The 22218-nt window shown below is 45.9% G+C and overlaps 1 protein-coding gene across 1 annotated transcript in view; it reads right to left on the bottom strand.

Annotated features, from left to right (window-relative positions):
* Positions 1–22218, bottom strand: part of lrriq1 (leucine-rich repeats and IQ motif containing 1) — a 216012-nt gene that overhangs the window by 168359 nt on the left and 25435 nt on the right. The window contains exon 9 of the mRNA XM_041215663.1: positions 6500–6652. Within this exon, the coding sequence (XP_041071597.1) occupies positions 6500–6652 (153 nt within the window). The remainder of the gene's footprint in view (positions 1–6499; positions 6653–22218) is intronic.

Below are 22218 nucleotides of genomic sequence, written 5' to 3'. Positions count from 1 at the left end.
GGTTGCACTTGAACAGAGCCGAGACTGAGGTCCTTGCTGGCAGTTTTGCTAGTGCTGTTTGGGGGGCTTTAAACTAACTCTTCAGGGGTGTGCGAACTAGGAGAGAATATCAGAGAATAATACCAAGGTGCACAAAATATAGATAGCTCTAGAATAGAGAATAGTAAATTAATAGGCAGAGTCAGAATAGGGAGAAAGTAATGAAGTCTAAATCAGGGTTATACTGCATGTATGTGGATGCATGGAGTATAGTAAATAAGATGGGTGAGTTACAGGGATAGATTGTCATGCAGAATTATGATATTGTGGCTGTAACAGAGACCTGGCTCAAGTCAAGGGCAGGACTGTGTTTATATATTCCTTGGTACAAGATGTTAAGGAAAGATAGGGCAGGAAGAAAAACAGAAGGGGTGGCTGTATTGGTTAAGGAGAGCATTGTAGTGCTGGAGAAAAAAGATGTCCCAGAGGGTTCAAGGACAGAATTAATTTGGCTAGAGCTACAGAACAAAAAGGATTCAATCACATTGCTCAGTATAATCTATAGGCCCCCAACTAGTGGGAAGGTTGTAGATGAACAAGTCTTCAGGGAAATTACAGAGCTGTGCAAACATTATAGGAGTAGTTATAATGGGGCACTTTAATTACCTGAATATAGACTGGGATACTGATAGCGTAAACGGCAGAGAGGGGCAAGAGTTCCTAGAGTGTGTTCAGGAGTATTTTCTATCACAGTATGTGTCCAGTCCAATAAGAAAGGGGGCATTGCTAGACCTGGTTCTTGGAAATGAGATGGGCCAAGTAGATCTAGAGTCAATGGAGGAACATTTAGGAGATAGTGATTATTGTATCATAAGGCTTAGAATGACGGTAGAATAGAACAATGAGCAATCCGAAGGAAGAATAACTAATTGTGGGAGAGCTGACTTCAATAGGGCAAGAATGGAGCTAGGCCAGATAGACAGGAATCAAATGTTGGTGGGAAAAACTGTAGCTGAACAATGAGCTACCTTCAAAGAAGAAACGGTTCAGACACAGTCAAGGTATATTCTCTCAAAAGGGAAGGTAGGGCAAACAAATCCAGAGCTCCCTGGATGAAAAACGAGATAGAAATTAAAATAATGAAGAAAAAGTGTGCTTATGACAGGCGTCAGGTAGAATATACAATTGAGAACCAAGCTGAATATAGAGGTTCAGAAGAGAGGTGAAGGAGCAATTAAGAGAAGCCAAGAGGGGTTATGAGAAAAGACTGGCAGCTGACATAAAAGGGAATCCCAAAGTCTTCTATAAGCACATAAATAGTAAAAAGGTAGTAAAAGGAGGAGTAGGGCTGATTAGGGACCAAAATGGTAGTTTACAGATGGAAGCAGGTGTTAAATGAATACCTTGCATCAGCTTTTACCCAGGCCACAGTGACAGAGGAAACTCTGGACAGAATATTGCCGCCGGCATTCGGGTGTGGGCTATCACGCCGAAACGTAAAATGATGCGAGATGACGTCGGGCGTGCGTTCCGATATCATCGCGCGTCATTTCAATATTGTGTTCGGCGGGCACATGCTGGAGGTGGCTGCGTGCCTGCTGAACTGTCAAAAGCCTATTAAGGCCATTAAAAAAGTAATTGGTGATGTTAACAGTGCTGCCCATCCAACTTTAAGGTTGCGGGGCCGGGGCGGGGGGGGTGGTGGTGTGTGTGTGTGGATGAGGTTTCCTGAAGGTCTTATAAAATATTTAAGCAAATTTTGCAAAATGCACAAACATGTCCCAACTCATGCAACACTGTCACATGATGGGACATGTTTAAATATTTTTTAAATTCCTTTATTAACAAGTTTTATTATCAACTTAATCTCCCTGAGATAGCTCCATACCTCAGGGAGATTGCTGTGCTCTTTCGCACACATGCACAAAAGTGCGCAGGCCCTGACTCTCCCTCCTCCCCACTGAGCTGATCACTACCGGCCACGCATTACGCTGGGCAGGCCTTAATTGGGCCTACTCACGTAAAATGGCAGCACACAGCCAACCAGCTCCGCGCCTGCCCCCACCCGTTCTTGCCCAGCCTGCCCAACATAGGTAAGATTCAGCCCTCTGTCACCAGAAGGGTTGACAAGGCACCGGGACCAGATGAGATGTACCTAAGGATATTGAAAGAAGTGAGAGTGGAAATTGCAGCGGCACAGGTCATAATCTTTCAGTCTTCCCTAGACTCAAGGGGGTGCCAAAGAACTGGAGAAACATTAGGCCTTTGTTCAAAGAAGGCTATAAGGATAAGCCCAGCATTTACAGACCTGTCAATTTAACTTCTGTGATGGGGAAGCTTTTAGAAAAAATTATTCAGGATAAAATTAATAATCACATGGGAAATGTGGGTTGATTAAAAAGAGTCTGCATGGATTTCTTAAGGGAAAATCATGCTTAACTAACTTGCTGGAGATTTTTGAAGAGGTAACAGAGAGGGTTGATGAGGGTAATGCTCTTGATGTGGTGGACATGGACTTCCAAAAGGCATTCAACACTACCGCACAACAGACCTGACAAAAAAGTTATAGCTCATGATATAAAAGGGACAGTAGCAAGGCGGATACAAAATTGACTGAGTAATAGGAAAGAGTGAGTACTGGTCAATGTATATTTTTCGGGCTGGAGGAAGGTTTGCAGTGGAGTTCCCCAGGGGTTGGTATTGAGACCCTCACTTTTCCTGATATACATCAGTGATCTAGACCTTGGTGTGCAAGGGACAATTTCAAAATGTGCAGATGATGCAAAACTTGGAAGCATTGTAAACTGCGAGGAGGACAGTGTAGAACTTCAAAAGGACATAGACAAGTTGTTGAAGTGGACACATAGGTGGCAGATGAAGTTCAATGCAGAGAAGTGTGAGGTGATTCATAATGGTAGGAAGAACATGGAGAGACAAAATAAAATAAGGGGTACAACTCTAAAGGGTGAGCAAGAGCAGAAGGACATGACTGTACGTGTGCATAGATTATTAAAGGTGGTAGGACAGGTGGAAAGGGCAGTTAATGAAGCATCCTAGGCTTTATTAAGAGGGGCATAGAGTACAAGAGCAAGGAGGTTATGCTGAAATTGTATAGGGCATTAGTCAGACCTCAGCTGGAGTATTGTGTACAGTTCTAGCACCACACTTTAGGAAGATGTGAACACATTGGAGAGAGTGCAGAAGAGGTTGACAAAAATGGTCCAGGGATGAAAAACTTCAGTTATGAAGATAGATTGGAGAAGTTAGGAATGTTCTCCTTGGAGAGTTGAAGGCTAAGAGGAGATATGATAGAGGTGTTCAAAATCATGAAGGGATTGGACAGAGTAGACAGGCAGAAACTGTTCTCAATCGTAAAAGGATCAAGAACAAGAGGGCTTTTTACCACAGCGAGTGATTTGGGTCTGGAATGCACTGCCCTGGAAGTATGGTGGAGGCAGGTTCAATCAAGGCACTCAAGAGGGCATTAGATGATTATTTGAATAGCAACAATGTGCAGGGTTACGGGGAAAAGGCAGGAGAATGGCATTGAGTCATAATGCTCATTCGGCGAGCTGGTGCAGACATGATAGGCCGAATGGCCTCCTTCTGTACCATAACAATTCTGTGAAGATATCAAGAAAGGCACAATATATATAACAAAGAGATAGTTTATGCCTTGCTAGCACTTTCCTAATATTTAAGGGACTACCTTGGGAAAGTTGTTACTAAGCCAGAATTATGCTCAACATAACCTGTCCCTTTAAGTTAAAATGTACATATTTTTATGGGTTAACAGGCTGTGGGCATCGCTGGCTAGGCCAGCATTTATTGCCCATCCGTAATTGCCCTCGAGAGGGTGGCGGTGAGCCACTTTATTGAACATTGAAGTCCATGTGGTGTAGGTATACCCACAGTGCTGTTAGGGAGGGAGTCCAGGGTTTTGACCCAGCGACAATGAAAGAATGGCGACATAGTTCCAAGTCAGGATGGATGTGTGGCTTGGAGGGGAACTTGCAAGTGGTGGCATTTCCATACATCTGCTGCCCTTGTCCTTCTAGATGGTAATGGTTACAGGTTTGGAAGATGCTGCCAAAGCAGCCTTGGTGAGTTGCTACAGCTCATCTTGTATACACACTGTTGCCACTGTGCATCGGTAGGGGAGGAAATAAGCATTTTACGTAATTGATAGAGTGCCAGTCAAGCTGGCTGCTTTATGCTGGATGATGTTGAGTTTCTTGAGTGTCATTGGAGCTGCACTCATTCAGACAAGTGGAGAGAATTCCATCATACTCCTAATTTGTATCTTGCATATGGTGAACAGGAAATGGGAATTCCCAGCCTCTGACCTGCTCTTCTCACCACAGTATTTATATGGCTGGCCCAGTTCAGCTTCTGGTCCATGGTAACCACCAGGATGTTGATAATGGGGGATTCAGTGATGGTACTGCCAGAGAATGGCAAGGGGAGATGGTTGGATTACCCCTAGTTGGAGATGGTCATTGCCTGGCATTTGTGTGGCACAAATGTTACTTGCTACTTTTCAGCCCATGCCTGAATATTTGGATGTGGCAGGACTGCAGAGCTTAGATCTGATCCGTTGGTTCTGGAATTGCTTAGCTCTGTCTATTGCATGTTGCTTCGTCTGTTTGTCCTGGATTGTAGCTTCACCAGGTTGACACCTCATTTTAGGTATGCCTGGTGCTGCACCTGGCATGCTCTCCTGCACTCTTCATTGAATCAGAGTTGATTCACTAGCTCAGTGGTAATGGTAGAGTGGGGGATATGCCGAGCCATGAGGTTACAGATAGTGGTTGAATACAATTCTGCTACTACTGATAGCCCACAGCGCTTCATGGATGCCTAGTTTTGTGTTGCTAGATCTGTTTGAAATGTCTCCCATGGCGGTACTGCCATGCAACGCAATGGAGGATATCCTCAATGTGAAGGTGGGACTGCATCTCCACAAGGACTCTGCAGCGGTCACTCCTACCAATAATGTCATGGGCAGATGCATCGGCGACAGGTAGATTGATGAGGACGAGGTCAAGTAGGTTTTTCCCTCTTGTTGGTTCCTTCAACATCTGCTGCAGAACCAGTCTAGCAGTTATGCCCTTTAGGACTCAGCCAGCTCAGTTAATAGTGGTGCTACCGAGCCACTCTTGATGATAGACATTAAATTTCCCAACCAGACTAAAATTCTTTTCCTTTGTCACCCTCAGTGCTTCTTCCAATTGGTGATCAACATGGAGGAATACTGATTCATCAGCTGAAGGGGTGAGGGGGTGCATTTGTAGACTGTAATCAGCAGGTGGTAATCTTGTCCATGTTTGGCCTGATGCCATGAGACTTCATTGGGTTCACAGTCAATGTTGAGGGCAACTCCCTCCTGATTTTATACCATTGTAGGAATGTTTTCTAAATAGGCACATCATGGAGTGAATTAGAAGCTAATTGTGGAGGAATGCTTGTCTGTAAGATGAGAAAATCTGAAGTGCCAGTTCCTTCCCTCCCAAGACTCTCTCAAAGGGAATGGTACACTGGTCTCCTGATGTGCTAGCTCAGCAGTTCCTTACAAATCCCCAGTTCCAACTTTGGAAGAAATCGTGTTCTCAAGGTCAGCTGAGACCAACAAGAAATAAATGCCCTTTTTCTTTTTTAAGGAAAAAATTGCTCAATTGTGATTTATTGCTGTTTTATCAATGTAACATTTAAACCAATCAGTTGAAGTGTGACCCACATGTGTGGACTAATATCAAGCGTAACTGTTGCCTGAAGGCAGCAGCACAGATAGATAAAGTGGTTAAGAAGGCATATGGGATACTTGCCTATATTAGCCAAGGAATAGAATATAAGAGCAGGGAGGTTATATTGGAGTTGTATAAAATGCTAGGAAAGCCACAGCTGGAGTACTGTGTGCAGTTCTGGTCGCCACACTATAGGAAGAATGTGATTGAACAGAGAGGGTGCAGAGGAGACTCACAAGGATGTTGCCTGGGCTGGAGCGTTTCAGTAATGAAGAGAGACTGGATAGGCTGGAGTTGTTTTCCTTAGAGCAGAGAAGGCTGAGGAGGGACCTGATAGAGGTATACAAAATTATGAGGAGCTTAGATAGGGTAGATAGGAAGAAACTTTTCCCTTTAGAAGAGGTGTCAATAACCAGGGGGCATTGATTTAAGGTAACGGGCAGGAGGTTTAGAGGAGATTTGAGGAAAAGTTTTTTCACCCAGAGGGTGGTTGGAATCTGGAACACACTGCCAGAGGGTGGTTAGATGAGCTCTTGAAAGGCCATAGCATACAGGGCTACGGGCCAAGTGCTGGAAAATGGGATTAGAATAGATAGGTGCTTGATAGCTGGAATGAACACTATGGGCAAAAGGGCCTGTTTCTGTGCTGTCTAACTCTATGAGATGTACTCGCTAATAGACTTGAATAAAAGGGTGGGCAATCTGAGCAAGAACAATACACAATTACAGATAGTATTAATTAACAATTTTTCTAAAGCAAACAATTTTTTTTTTACCTGCACATCAATGTACTTTAAACCTTTGCAATTATTGACACCCTCCAATGTCTCTAGTCCACATTTTCGAAGTGTAAGTGATTTAAGTCTCAGACATTGTGAAAACGTGGATAGGCTGAAACCAGGCAAATCTTGAAGAGTGACCGTTGTAACCTATATTCAATAAAAGGGTTTTAGTATATAGAGTAAGTAATACCTTTGAAAAAAATTTTATATTGAATAACCAAAGCATGGCTCTCAGAACTTGATTGAACCAACACATTTTTTGAACAACTAAAAGATTCAATCCATGACACATCCAGCTTTTATCACAAAGGTTTTGGTTAAGAGTCTTGTCAACTGTGCTGATACAGTGATATCCAATGAGTAAAATAGTTTCCCCACCAGATTTTCTTTACTATAATGAAAAAACAGTTTGCATACAAATTTTAACTATGAGATGCCGCACAGCATGTAATGCTTGGTGTATACTATTGGATCATTATCTGTTGGTAAAATTATGGTGGGTTTAATAGGCATGCCATAATTGTGTAAATTGGCAGTTTGTGGCAACAGAGTTTGCACATATGCATGCACATAGCATTATCAGGGTAACCTTCCCCTCATTCCGCTGTTAACATGCAACCTCCCCAATACTCCAATAAACTGAAATTGTAACCAAGCCCCCTCCCCTCATTACCTTAAATCAGGTCACAGCGTTCGACTGAACTGCACTGTGCAGAAAACATGAATGAATTCATCCATCTCCCAGGCTGCTGCCACCAATCCCATCATTGGAGGGAAACCTGTACAGCAAACCCCCATCTCACTGGAAATTTAACCTCATTAAAGGCAGATTTAGCAATCTCGACCACCCACTGAGAACAAAGAGGTCCATCCACCTCCACTTCCACCACATCCTCTCTGGAAGACAAAATCCACATTGACCACCAGCCACAATCATCCCCACATCCCACCCCACTGACCCCCTCCCCCCACAGAGAATGAAAACTCAGCCTTCCTCCCGCATTGAGAACAAACTTATTTTTCTCCCATACCAATTGAAAACAGATGAGGTTTTCCCTCCTCCGATCATTGAACACAAATGTAGCCTTCTGCTATTCCCCACCAAAACAAAATAAATCTCTCTTACCATCATGCTGAAGCTTACTCCTCCAAAAGTGCAGGCCTTTTCTTGCTCCTCTAAGCAACAACTCAGGCTCCATGCAATTTCCTCCTCACCACAAAAAACACCTCATGTCCCTTTCAGCTCCTCACCTGGAAGCAACTCAGCACTAATCCCACCTTCCATCTTGTCACCCTTCCTTAATTCACCTCATCCACCTGGGTACAGTTATGTCATCATCTTTTAACCTGCATGACCTGAATACTGGGCTTGGTCTTGACAATCGTTTTTTCTAGCGCTACATGGCTTGACTGGTAATATATAAAATTTGCTACACATTTATTTGAGCTTCTCTGTTCTGTGATACACAGGCCGCATTTTCCACTCACGATCGGGGCGGGCGTGTTCAGTGGCGAGATCAGAAAATCTCGCGAGAAGGCCCTAGGCACATTTTTCAGCAATGTAAATGCAGGAAGTGATTGTCCCATCCCACCATCAATGGCGGGCTGTGTTTCCCACCATCGAATGTTGGGAACTTAATTTGAATACATTTGCATGCCATTTTTGTGGCCATGCGCTAGAATCACCCCACCCCCACATCAAATTTAAATTCCATGTCAACGTGATTTTAGAATCGCATGATTTACAACTGCCTTTCAAAGGCATGCGCAAGGTAACCTGAACTTTGAGGGGAACTCGGAGGCAAGTGCACACAACTTAGCGCAGCACTCACGAGGGTCCCAAGGCAAGGTGTGGGCAAGGTCACAGGCACAGGCTTCTTCGTGGCTAGCTTGTGGTGCCGGGGCAAGGGCAACAGTGCTGGAGAGAAAAGAATCTCAGGGCAAGGGCTACAGTGCCAGAGAGAAGGGAACCTTGGGGTAAGGTCAACTGTGCCAGATGGAAGGGAGAGAAGAGAACTTCAGGGCTAGGGTCACAGTGCCGGAGAGAAGGGAACCTGAGGGCAAGGACTACAGTGCAAGGAGGAGATCATAGCAGCACAGATTGAAGATTGTGCAGAAACACATGCTGAGGGCAGGGGGGAGGGAGGAAATGGAAAAACATGTTCAAATTGACCACTCTTCCACAGCCGAGACTGCGCAGCTTGAGCTCAATTGACATGCTTGGAGTCAGGCTAGTCAAGCAATTGTGCCTAGTTGAGCAGCACTAATTGCTGAGAGTGCCAATGATTGCTCCTCTACTTTTAACACCTCATGCGCAGACTTCAAAATCAAATGAGTGCTATGGTGCTGCAGAACCACAGGGCAGCTGGGCAAGCTTGAAGATCCCTTTGGGAAAGGTGGCCATGGAACACTGATGGAGGGGTGTGCTCCGAATCCCTTGCATTATATTTAAGTAGACATTGAAAAGTCACCCCCATGGTCTAAGCAAACTGCAAAGCCTTGGAGTGCGTGCATGGACATTGCATGCGCCTGAGATGAGAGTTCAGGATGTGGTCAAGTGGCTGAAGCTGTCACCATTCAGTCATGTGATGTGGATAGAGTTTTGGTCAACCGTCATGCACACTAAATATTGAGCATCCATGTGGTGGTCAAGACTCCCCAACGTGCATAAAGGGACTTTGAGAGGCAGCCGCAGGCAATGACTTGACCAAGAGTGGTCCTTAAGCGACAATTGCTGACCCTCATGTCTCTCTCTTTGACACTGCAGTGAGGAGACCATCAGGAAGATGGAGCCTAGTGAACTCACTGTCTGTCTCATTGCTTATAGGCAGGAGAGAAGAAGGAGAAGAATGCAACGAAGGTACCTGGCTCATCAAAGGGAGGAGCAGAATACTCAAGAGGGTGAACTCCAGAGAGTCGTCGTGCGTAAGTGCCTTACTAGATTCAGGGTCTATAGATGACACATGTACTACCTGCAGATGAGCGAGAACCAGTAGCGCAGACAGCTGCGCACGTCAAGAAAAACGGTCACTCACATACACCACTTTTTGCAGGATTTGGCGCCATGGGGACTAGGAGGGCATCCATTGCCAGTGGCAGTGAAAGTGACTGCTGTACTCGATTTCTATGGCAGTGGCTCTTTCCAGCGTTCTACAAGTGATCTCACAAGCCTTCACCCACAAACATATCCAGGAGGTCACGGACACCACTTATGCCAATGCACACAACTTTGTCAAGTTTGACAGAAATCAGGTGAGCCATGAACCAAGAGCGCTGGGATTTGCTGAGATTTCCAGATTCCCACAGGTGCAGGGTGCCATCGATTACACTCACATGGCTCACACGAGCAGGTCAGAGCGAAGGAATCCTACAATGAGTAACTCACCTCCTGACTGCCCAAAGCCTGTCCACCATCTAAAGGCACAAGTCAGGTGCATGATGGAATTGTCTAGGTGAGTGCAGCTCCAATAACACTCAAGAAGCTTGACACCATCCAGGACAAAACAGCCTGCTTGATTGGCACCCCTTCCACAAACATTCATTCCCTCCGTCACCAATGAACAGTGGCAATAGTTTGTACCATCCACAAGGTGCACTGCAGAAACTCAGCATGGTTGCTTTGGCAGCACCTTCCAAACCAACGACCAATACCGTCTCGAAGGACAAGGGCAGCAGACACATCGGAACACCACCACCTGGTAGTTCCCTTCCAAGCCACTCACCATCTTGACTTGGAAATATATCAGCGTTCCTTCACTGTCGCTAGGTCAAAATCCTAGAACTCCCTTCCTAACAGCACTGTGGGTCTACCTACACCATAGTTACTGCAGCAGTTCAAGGATACATCTCACCACCACCTTCACAAGGGTAATTAGGGATGGGCAATAAATGCTGGCCTAGTCAGTGACATCCACATCTTATAAATGAATTTTAAAAAAATTCCCTGGCATAAGCTGTTCAGTATGTGAACCGGAAAGGCTTTCGCTCTCTCAAAGTTCAGTTGGTCCAGACCATAACAAGCAGGTCATGCAGGTTTGTGCAAGGTATCCCGGAAATGTCCATGACTTGTACATCCTCAGCAGGTCTCAGATCCCTGACATCTTCCAGGACAACACAGGCTACAGGTTGGCTCTTTGGGAACAAGGGCTACCGCAAAAGACGTGGCTGATAACACCTGTGTGGCAGCCTCAGACTCCTGTTGAGAGAAGGTACAACGAGCCTCATGCCACAACCCGGAGTTTGGTGGAGCACACCATAGGGGTCCTGAAAATGAAGTTCTGGTGCCTCAACAAATCTGGCAGAACACTCCAGTATACTCCTCAGCTCCCCCTAGGGTGTCGCGCATCATCGTGGTCCTTAAGAGACAATTGCTGACCCTCATGTCTCTCTCTTTGACACTGCAGTGAGGAGACCATCAGGAAGATGGAGCCTGGTGAACTCACTGTCTGTTTCATTGCTTATAGGCAGGAGAGAAGAAGGAGAAGAATGCAATGGAGGCACCTGGCTCACCAAAGGGAGGAGCAGAATACTCAAGAGGATGAACCCCAGAGAGTTGTCGTGCATAAGCGCCTTACTAGGTTCATGGCTCGCCTGATTTCTGTCAAAGTTGATAAAGTTGTGTGCATTGGCATAAGTGGTGTCCGTGACCTCCTGAATACATTTGTGGGTGAAGCCTTATGAGATAACTTGTAGAACGCTGGAATGAGCCACTGCCATAGAAATCGAGTGCAGCAGTCACTTTCACTGCCACTGGCAATGGATGCCCTCCAAGTCCCCATGGTGCCAAATCCTGTAGAAAGTGGTGTATGTGAGTGACCATTTCTCTTGACGTGCGATGCCAAGGGGGGAGGACCTGGATAATGAGAAGATGGAAAAGCTGCACCTTGCCTCCAATGAGGAGGTCAAAGGAGGTGAGGTCCTAGAAGGCAAGGATGCATGCGATGAGGCCATGCGCTAGCCGGATGAGGCAACCATGCTCATGAGGCCCTCACTGCCACAAGATTCCAAGAGGATAATGATGCGATCTTCACATTGTATTTGGGAACATATGACACCTGCCTGGCTGAGGGCAGCACATATACATTCTGTGAAGAGGGCCATGTCATGGAGACAGTGCTGAGATACAGCGGGGACATGGGCTTTAACAGCACTTGATCATCTGGCAGGCTTCATCACCTGTTCCATTCAGCAACACAGTTTCATCTGTCAAAAATGCTGATGAGAAGGGGGGCAGCTCCACCTCTAAGGTGCTAGAGCGCACAGAGATACGAGATTCATTCAGCAAACACAAGCCACATCGAGGTGTAGGCATCGCTGATCTGGAAAGTGACTTTGAAGCCAGACAATCACTGTGCTCAGTAGGTTACATACTGCACAGGGGAGAGGCCCTGGGCTGCAACAGTTGCCTTCATTTTATGCAGGAACCTAAGTTTCATATCTGATTGACACGAATAATGCTCATCATAACAAGGAGCCATAGACAAGAAGACATTCTTGGGAAAGAGGGGATTTAGATGGGCCATATACTCCTGGAATCTCTTGGGCAGATGGCCCTGGGGTGTGCACCTGCTGATCCTCCTCCCTATGGGTGCCCAAGGGCCCTTGGCTGACTCCTTGAGAGGAAGGCGCAGCTGGAGTGAGCTCAAGCTGCCCTGCCTCCCCCCTCATGATGACACTGATGGATGCCAGTAAGTGCCTCAGCAATGGAGTGCAGCTCCTGCAGCAGTGCGGGACAGATGTCCTGGGCCAAGGTCTCCATGGCAACTGACACTCTACCAGTGTTGACCTCGTTGCATCAGCATGGCGGCGCTATCATCTTGGTCTGAAGGTGGACGGAATCCTCCATCATGCCTTGGAATCTGAGGAGTGCTGCAGACATCCCTTCCTGATGTTCCTGAGCTTGACTTTGCAGGTCCAGAAACTGAGGTATGACCGAGTCCAGAGGCTCCTCTTTTGACTCAGACTCAGCTACTTCCTGGCCACCAGCAATCCTCCGAATGTAGGCACACTGGTATGCCCGTTTCCACCTGTTGTGGATCAGACAGTGCAATGTGCTCACTGGATTGTGACCCCGAGGCTGCTCTAGAACCAGGTCCCAACAAGGTGTGCGTCTCTGCGTTGGTGGAGTGTGTGGGTGAGCGCTGTGTTGGGTCTTCAATGTCAGTGTCTGAAAATTCCTCTTCCATAATGTCCTTGGGGCTGGAGTCAAGGACCTGGCTCATGGACCCCCTTGGCTGCTTCCCAGGTGTGCCTGTGAAAGAGAGATAATTAGTGCATGGCAGGGGCCTGTGAAACAGGAGGCATCACTCACAGCATGGTTGTCTGATGGATGTTGTATTGTTGGATCCTCAACCAAGCACTGCCGACCTCACCATCAGCACATGAGCAGTCCAAATTTTCGCAGACCAGCTGAATTGCTCTATTTTCAAACTCTGTCAGGACTTTGAGTTCATGCATTCCTTCACCAGGCTGGGACCTCTCCGTTTTGTTGTGAGCCAGCTTGTCCTGCATGAAGACAGATGGAAAGAGTATAAATAGGACGCCTGCCAAGCCAGATGAGAAGGACGCCTGGCATGTGTGGGTGGTGAGTGTGAAATGGGTGGGATGAGGACACTATCCACAGGGCAGATGAAGGTGTGTATGAGAGAGTGAGTGGTGATGTTCCTTGAACTGGCACCGAGTAAGATCCCTGTAGATGTGTGATTGGTTTGTAAGCGTGTGAGTTGAGAATGAAAAGAAGACTGACTTACCCTGGTGGAACAGAGATCAACATTCATCCTCTTTCGGCACTGGGTGGTTGTCCTTTTTTGCTCTTTTGCAGGGCATTAGCACTGACCACCACTGCCATCACCTCCCATGCTGGGTTTGTGACCTTGTTTGCTGGTCTTCGCCCAGAGTTCCTTCACAGCACTTCCCAAACTCAAACCTCTACCACCTAGAAGGGCAAGAGCATTAGACGCATGGGAATACCATGGCCTGCAGGTTTCCCTCCAAGTCACACACCATGCTGACTTGGAACTTTATCGCAGTTCCTTCGCTGTGGATTAAAATTCCAGAACTCCCTTCTTAACAGCACTTGGGGGTGCCTGCACTAGATGCACTACAGCAGTTCAAGAAGGCAGCTCACCAACACCTTCTCAAGGGATGGGCAATAAATGTTGGCTTATCCAGTGCAGCTTACATCCCATGAAAGAATTTTAAAAATGCACGCTGACAGAAATTAGTTTTGTCCTGACCTCATGCAAGCAAAACCACGGGAGATCCACTCATTCTTGTACGCAAATTTATCTCCTCGTTTTCACCATTTAAATGCCAGTTTTTGTTTTGCATGCTCACTTCCAATAGTGATCTTGCCCCTCAACATTCACTTTAATAATATTCCCATTCAAGTCTTGTTTTATTTCACTTCCCTCCATCTCGCTCTCGGATGTTTCTTTTTGATTTGCTGTGCCAGCAAAGATTCATTATAACTATCAATTTTTTTTTTCTGAAATACTTTCCAATCCCCCAGTTCAATTGTTTGCTCCTCGTTTGAAAGGAAGCCATGGTTAGGATCAGTGAAATTCTGCAGCAACAAACCTTTTGTGAATTCCACTGAATTGGTTGCAGACCCCACTCACATCTAAGCAACCTATGTTCACGTATTACAAATCTGCAATGTTTACTAGCAGCTTCATTAATTTCACACTACCTACCCTACCCACAAAAGCAAAAAGGTCTCACTGGGCATAGGTAATGTAAAACATAGGGCATGAAATTGATCTTCGTCAGTCGAACAAAACAGGCTCATCATGTACTGGCTCGATTTCAACTCCTATGAGAAAGAAAACCAGACAAAGATGGACTGTCGATTGATCACGAGTTTACGTTGCTCTATTGGCAAATACCAATTTCACCTACATAATTACATTTTTTTATATCACAAAGTAAAATGGTCAGTGCTGCGATCTAATCAAAATAGGTGCCATTATCATTGTGATTTCTGCAGTCATCACCATGGCTCGACAAATGAACCACTTTCACATCAGCATTGTGTAACAGGATTAAATGCCCATTTTCAAGGCATCTGCGCTGCACTGTATAATGACTATGTGTAAATAATGTAGCCAATGAAATATTTACTTAATATAAGAATCCAGCACATTCCCAACAGAGTGCGCTAGTGATGCCAGGGGAATTAGTATAGGGTATTACTTCGCATATTTTAATGCTTCTGTTTTTGAGGAGAAAAATACACTTAGGGTGGAATTTTCTATTCTGGAGCTAAGTACAATGGAGGACAGGAAAGTCAGTGTGATCCTTGCTGGGCAGCAGGGCAGATTTATCCGCCCTATTTTCTGCTTTTTAGCTCATTAATTATGCATTAACAAGGGGCTTGTCAAGCAGGGCAGGCAGTGATTTGTCCACCCCAACGTTAACTCAAGGGGTCGAAGGTCCTGGCGCCAAATATTCACTCACTGCAGGCCAGATGCATTTTGAAATTCTGGATCAACATAGCACCTAAACGTACCAAGCCCTCAGCTCCATGGTACAGAGAGGCCTCACTGGGGATTCTCCTGCAGGCCGACCAGGAAAGACAGGAGGTCCTCTTTCCTCAGGATGGGAGGAAAGGTTCATCCCACCAGGCCAACAGTAAAGGACTGTCCTACAGTGCAGGAAAATAATGAATAATCTGATGTGCTCCGCCAGGTTAAGTGAAACTTTTGCTCACTCCAAACCCACACTCTCATAAAGGCATCAGACTTTCTAAGGGTTAGGATCCACAGAGATGTCACACACTACTAGGAGATGGGACATCAGCACCACACGTCTGCCAGCCACTTTAAGCTCACCATCTCATGTAGGATCCTGCACAAACATTATCTTAATCCCTTACTGGAGAGGACTCAGCACGCACAACAGGCATGCATCCTTCTGAAATGCTCTTTCATCCATAGTGCTCACAGTCAATCCATCTTTCTTTATGCAGGACAAGATCTTACGGAGACAGTGAAGGCCGGAGGGGGTACCCTGAGCTTAGGACACTCTCCTCCCACGAGGAGCAAGCGGCTAGTGCACTGGTGAGGACAGAGATCGCTCCTGCGTGGAAGGCAAGATCGACCTCCCTGAATAAGCCAGTGAGGATCCATTCAGTATACATCGACAACATGGGGACAATGACTGTGGGTGACCTATTACATTGGAGCCTGCCTAGTCCATCACTAATTATCTCTTCTCTCTATTCCAGCCATCAGCAAGAAAAGGCAGAGGAAGATGACAAGCAAGCACCTCAGCCCCAGTCCCCAGAGCATCTCAGATAAGGCGGCAGAGGGAGCATACGAGGAAGACCTGTCACTGCGTTCACCTGCACACTCCACCAGTGCAGATAGATACACCGCGGTGGGTCCTAGTTCTGGAAGAGGCTCGAGGGTCACAATCGGGTGATCACCTCACCGACACATGTTCACAGCAGGCGGAGACAGTGATGGCTGAGGTCACTTGGAGGTCTGGAGATGAGGCCTCTGTTGAGTCAGAGTCCAATGATGAGACTTTAGAATCGAACCTAAGGGAGTTGTTGGCGATCAAAGACAGGCAGGGGAATGTCAGGCAGAATCATCAGAGGCCATCACCAGACTGAAACGAAGGATGCAGGAGTCCACTTATGTTCTGTCTGATGTGGTGGCTCTTGCATACGAGTGCATCGAAGTTTCCATAAGATGGATGGCGGCCGTCTTGGGGACCCAGGTCCAGCAGATTCTGCCGGATTTGCACTCAGACATACAAACCATCGCTCGAGCTATGGGTGCGTGCCATCAGTGGCTAAGGGAGAGGAGGATAGATCGCCTTGATCTCCCCTTCTCCTCAATGAGTCAGGGAGGGGTACCCAAAAAGAAGTTTTGAATGTACAATGGTGGCATGATTGTTCACTCATTGTATGTAATCTGCACTATTGCATATATATTTCCCTCTCCAAGTCTCAAATGGCTAATTAGTGATGCAAGGTCCCGTCTTAATTCAATGGTACATAATGAACCACCTCATCTCCCCCTCAATAATCTCCCATCTTATCCCTCAGCTCCATTAAGCCTCAGTCAATCTCATTACAGTAAACAAAGGCACTTCCTACTTGCGAATGATGACTGGATAATACACATGTAACTCTTGCAAGTCAGGCAGACATTATTTGACCTCATGAAAATCGATCATCAAGGTTAGTGATTGTCCTGATGCTGTCACACTTAAGTCTGTAGTTTATGAATGTTATAAATATTCATTATGACAAACATTAGAGTTTTTCACCCAAGTGCACTTTGCAGTGGTGTTTATATTATGACTGAGTTTTGGGACAAGGAATATTTATTGTCGAGCACCATAGCCTTTCATGCCTCCCTGCAGCATTTTTTCATCTCCAGGTTTAAGACTGAATGTTATTCCTTTATTATTTCCCAACCCTCCCTATGCATGATGCTGAGCGATGGAAGTTAGTTGCACTCGGTGACAGTTTAAATGTCTGCTGGAGAGTAACAAGTGTGTGATGTCAAATGCTCATCCCAATGAAGCCGTCTACTTACCTGTGAGGATTTTTCTTTGCTCCTGTGCAGTGGCCTAGTGATACTTCACAGAATGCAAATCGATATGGACTTCATTACATGACTGTGCACTCATTGACTTAGGTTTATAGAAAGGATTTGCCTTTGTGAGATGGACAAATTCGAGTACTGTAATGCTATGAAAGCAATGCTCTGGCACATCTCCCAAGTGCTCAGTGGAATCTATGAAGGAAATAAGTTATCATTTACTACTGTGTCAAAACTGATTGGGCCAAGTCTCTCCCAAATGCCAAGGTAACGCAGGACGTAAATTTGGCTCGCTTCCAACAAACGAGAGTAATGCGTGTTTGTTAATAATCAACCAATGGTCCTGCTGAACCACTCCAATGCTAACATAACTTGCAGCTTTGGGTGCATGCTGTCAAGTAACTGATCACTGCACCCTGACGTCCGATGGCATCTTGGGGCTCAGTATCAAGATGCGATCTCTGCATGAATCATGCCTGAGAGCTGGCATTTGGAAAGATGGTGCTGTCTGGATGTAGACAGTCAAGCGCTAACCATTGATAAATGTTTTTGTTTGAGAGCCATCTTGTTAAGTTGCTGTCATACTGGCAAGAGTGCATCCATGTGTGCAGTAGCGTTTCAGCTGCTTGAAGGATCCCATGGTCACTGACTTGTTGCCACCACTGGTGAAAGGACTGTACTATGCGCAGTTGCTTATGAGAGTGCGGGAGTGGAGTGCTTATCACATTCCACAGAGGCCACATGGTCCCTACGCCACCATGCCTTCCAAGGATGACCCCATCTTTAGGGTTGAAGGTGACTTATGCTTCCTCCATGATTGTGAGATTGATGACCTTTCGTGATATGTTGAAGATGGCAATGAAGGTGTTTTTGTGTCCTTGCTTCAAAGCATGAAGAGAACTGCAATGGTGAAAACTTGCTTTCACCTTATTCCTCTTGAAATCTTTTAGCTATGAGGTTGATACAGGCACATCTGTCACATCGTGCCCATGCAATGATATCCTCATGTGGCTTGTCTGAATCCTCACCCTCTTCAGATTCATCTCCTTCCAAATTCACCTTGTCCAAGGAGACGACGAGCTCTTCCATGTTTCCCTGTGGCAACACAATCCCCCTTTGTAGCACTTGGTTGTGCAGGGCACAGCTAACAACGATGATGTGGGACACTCTCTGTGGTGAGAATTGGAGAGTCCCACCTGACCAGTCCAAACATCGGAAACGCATCTTTAAGAGGCCAATAGTCTGCTCTATTAAGGACATTGTGACTGAATGTGCAGCATTGTATCTTTCTGCACTCTGTGGCCGACAAACAGTCATCGTTAGCCATGTTTTCTGAGGGTACCCCTCATCACTGAGGAGCCAAACCTCTAAGCGCTGAGCTCCGTCAAATTATTTTTTTTAAATTCGTTCATGGGATATGGGCATCACTGACTAGGTCAGCGTTTATTGCCAATACCTGATTGCTCTTGAGAAGGTCAATTAGGAATGAGTAATAAACACTGGCCTAGCCAGCAACGCCATTGTCCCATGAACAAATAAAAATAAAACAAAACCTCTGGCACCTGGGGGGTGACTCAAAATGTACCAGTCATGTCAGTTCCCTGGGTACCTTGAACAAATGTGCTGGATCTGTTTTCTGTGATCACAAATTAGCTGGGTGTTCAATAAGTGAAATCCTTTGTTATTAATGAATCTCACAGGCTGCTGACAGGGAGCTCTCAAGGCTACATGTGCACAGTCAATGGCGCCCTGCACTTGCGGGAAGCCTGAGATCGCAGCGAATCCCACAGCTCTGACAGCCACGCTTGTTTTATCCATGCGGAACAGCACATAATGGTGAGATTTATTGAAAAGGGTATATGACACCTTCCTTATGCATCTGTGGGTCACCGAATGAGAAATTCCTCAAAAGGTCCCCAGTGGGAGCCCTGGAAGGATCCACAGGCAAAAAAGTCCAGTATAGTGGTAACCTTGAAAGCAACCGGCATTAGACACCTTCTAAGTCCACGCAGTGTGAGATATGAGCTACCACATCCCTAGCCAAGCAAAGACACCTGCAGCACTGTCTTTCGCTCTTCTCCATTATTGAGTTGCATCTTCTGTAGACCCTTGTGGGTTTGGCCCCTGCTTATCAGCATCTGGGTCTTCCCGGTAACCCATTGGCTCTTGTTAACCAGGGCGACTGTCTTCCCTGAGCTGTGCTAATCGGCCACAGGCCCTTCTTCTCCTCATTCCAATGAAAGCTATCAAGAAGGCTGTGTGGCCTGCAGCCTACATTCTGCACTCCTCCTTTACCTGTGAATGGATACAACTGAGCAATCAATGGTAGTTCTCATGTAATAGTCTCCCTCCGTATACAAGGCAGGAGTGCAGTCCCTAGCTCTTGCCTTTCTCTCAGTCTGCATATCGCATACCAAGGCTATACTTTGCAGGCTGATATCATCCTGGATGATGAAATGAGGTTGAGCTTTCCCCTCAAACATGCCTGCACATTCAGAATAAGAGTTTTAATTAGGGTCAAAAGACCCAAGTTTTAGGAGCCACAGTCAGCCTCTGTTGGATGTCCTCCAATGACCTCGACAATAACTACCGACACCCAGTCTTTGCACATGTTATGACTTCAAACATAGTGCCTTGATTGCTATGACCTGTGCACTGGGAACATGAAGGCTTGGAAGGCCCATGCTGCTTCTGTGCAGCAGTCATGGCTCTTGATTCTGAAATGCCTCTTAGCATCAGATGCCAATCAAGACCATGTACACTGGAGCACCTAAACTTATTAGATTCTCACCTGAATGCGCACCATTAGGAAAGGAGCCAAGCTCTTCATTGTACAACAGACCCTCTAGTCCAGCACTCAGCTGAGCCCTGTTCTCTATGGTTTGAGCAGAGCAGTGATAGGGTGCCCCTTCAATCAGCCAGGAATTGCTTTGCTGAACTTCATCCACATACCCTGAGACCCCTTGCAGTTTGAGCTTTTTCTAGCTTGTTTTTCAAACTGTCATTTTAAGGTGAGCTTGAAGATGGTGCTGCTGAGCTTCGTCTGGCAGACCAGCTTCCAACCTCCCCCATTACCCGCCAAGTACCTCCCATCCTCCTCCATACCCACCACCTCCTAATTCCCCTTCCTCCTATCACTATTCAACTGTCACCATTACCCTTAAACCCATCATTATCCATGTGGATGTTCCTGTTCTACCCCCTGAATCCTTTACTGTTATGTCTACATGCCCTTTATCAACCTGACCCCTCCTCTTCACGAGGCCACATGCGCCTTGACCTTTTGGGACCCCCTTCATGAGACCATCCAATACCACCCCCCATGACTTTTTAGCTACCATACTTACTTACAGATGCTTCCCCTGATCACGACTATGCCCTCTGCCTCAGAAAACCATGACTTGAACCCCGAGGGCTAAATTCCTTTGGTGACTGAACACACCCAGCACACCATACTTAGCACCGCCGTCAATGCCCAGAGAGGCCTTCCCCACCCAAGACATGCAGAGCAATCTAACATAGTCTGCACAGCCGCTAGGCAGTCTCCAAAATATGCCCCAACAGTGTGGCCTCAGCCCCAGGACAGTCTCTTCAATACACCCCCGACAATGTGGCCCCAGCCCCAGGACAGTCTCTGACTCGTCCTTGGAAAGTCTTATAACTCTTTCCCCAGGACAGTCTTTCACTATTTCACTCTGTTCCTTGACCACCTTCCAGTCCTGCCTCAGTATCTCCCTTCCCTGCCGTGTCCCACAACACACACCCCGAGTCCTGCCTTGATCTCCCCCCTCCCCTCTTGTGTTCCACATCATGGCCTCTACTCCCACCCAGTCATGCCTCTGTCTCACCCTCCCTATTGGTATTGCCTCCCGTGCCCCGCCTTGCCACAGCTTGCGATGTCGAAAATCTTGCAGCAACGCTCTTAAAGGTAGGCGGAAGCAGTGTCTACTGACCTTGAAGTTGTTGATAAACTGAAGCTCACCAGGTGTGCGTTTATATACAGTCAGAAAACAGAGAGTTCAAATTAACTGCTGGCAGGGCACTTAATGTTAAGGGGGAATGTAACTCCAGTGACTTGGCCTTTAAATGAGCATTCATGAGATGTAATTAAATGCAGATATGGTTCCCAACATAAATCAGTGGGAAACTCGGCCCATCTTTAACCCGCCATCAAAGTCAGGGGAACAAAATTCCAAACTAATTTCTCACCAGCGGAAAACTGAATTTTTCCATCACGCCAGATTTCATGCCCCCGCCCGGCACAATTAACACTGCTGGTGGGATTGGGAAATTCCACCCTCAGATGTGGGAAATCCTCCAGATTTCATCAAACACTATCTACAGAACTAATCAAAATTTTCTGCAGAGTTGAACTGTCATTTGACCAAAATGCTCTCCCACCCTTTGACAAATCTGTTGTTACATTCTTTGATGTGTTTACTTCAGCAGTGCCATAATTGTAACATAAGTGAATGGGGGTACAAATATCCATAGTCAACTGTAAACATTCTCAATCGCCCTGGGCTTTTTCACTGATTAAAAAGGATAAGCTCCAGAATAACTTTTTCAAACATTTACCGCTTAAGGACAACTACACCTGGAATAAAACACACAAAAGCATCCACATTTTTTATTGCACTAACTTAGCTGTAAACCTTTTGTTGGCAAATAAATGAAATGCAGAATAAAGGGATTCTATCCATATGGTTCAAATAAACTGTTAAAGTGAACAATTCTGGTGTTAAGTTTTAAATTGGTGCAAAATTACCCATAATGGGGAGATGACAAATGCCTGCAGCTTTGTATTTAAATCTCATGATAGTATGTAGTACTGATTTGGATTACTTTGTCCAGAGTTCCATTTACTGAACCAGATGTTTTACCATACAAAATCAAAACTTCCCTAGTGGCTTTTACATTGAACAGTTCAGCCTTAAAGACAAAGAAGGCTCCAGTTTGATCCCCAGTCTGTACTGAGTTAGCTGATTTCAGCCAGATGACAATAGGGGCACTATAATTGGCCTGAGGAACCCTGGTTTCAAGAGAGGAAAGTCAGACATGGTTTTGCCATGTGACTTTTAGTGACTTTTGATCACTATTAGGGAATCCCTGCTGAAAGCTCACGCATGGATGTATGGTTGGAATAGAATCAGGATC

The sequence above is a fragment of the Carcharodon carcharias genome, chromosome 21 (genome assembly GCF_017639515.1).
Source record: "Carcharodon carcharias isolate sCarCar2 chromosome 21, sCarCar2.pri, whole genome shotgun sequence".
NCBI lineage: Eukaryota > Metazoa > Chordata > Chondrichthyes > Lamniformes > Lamnidae > Carcharodon > Carcharodon carcharias.
The sequence above is the reverse complement of the archived record's forward strand: the minus strand, read 5'-3'. Positions and strand labels throughout refer to the sequence as shown.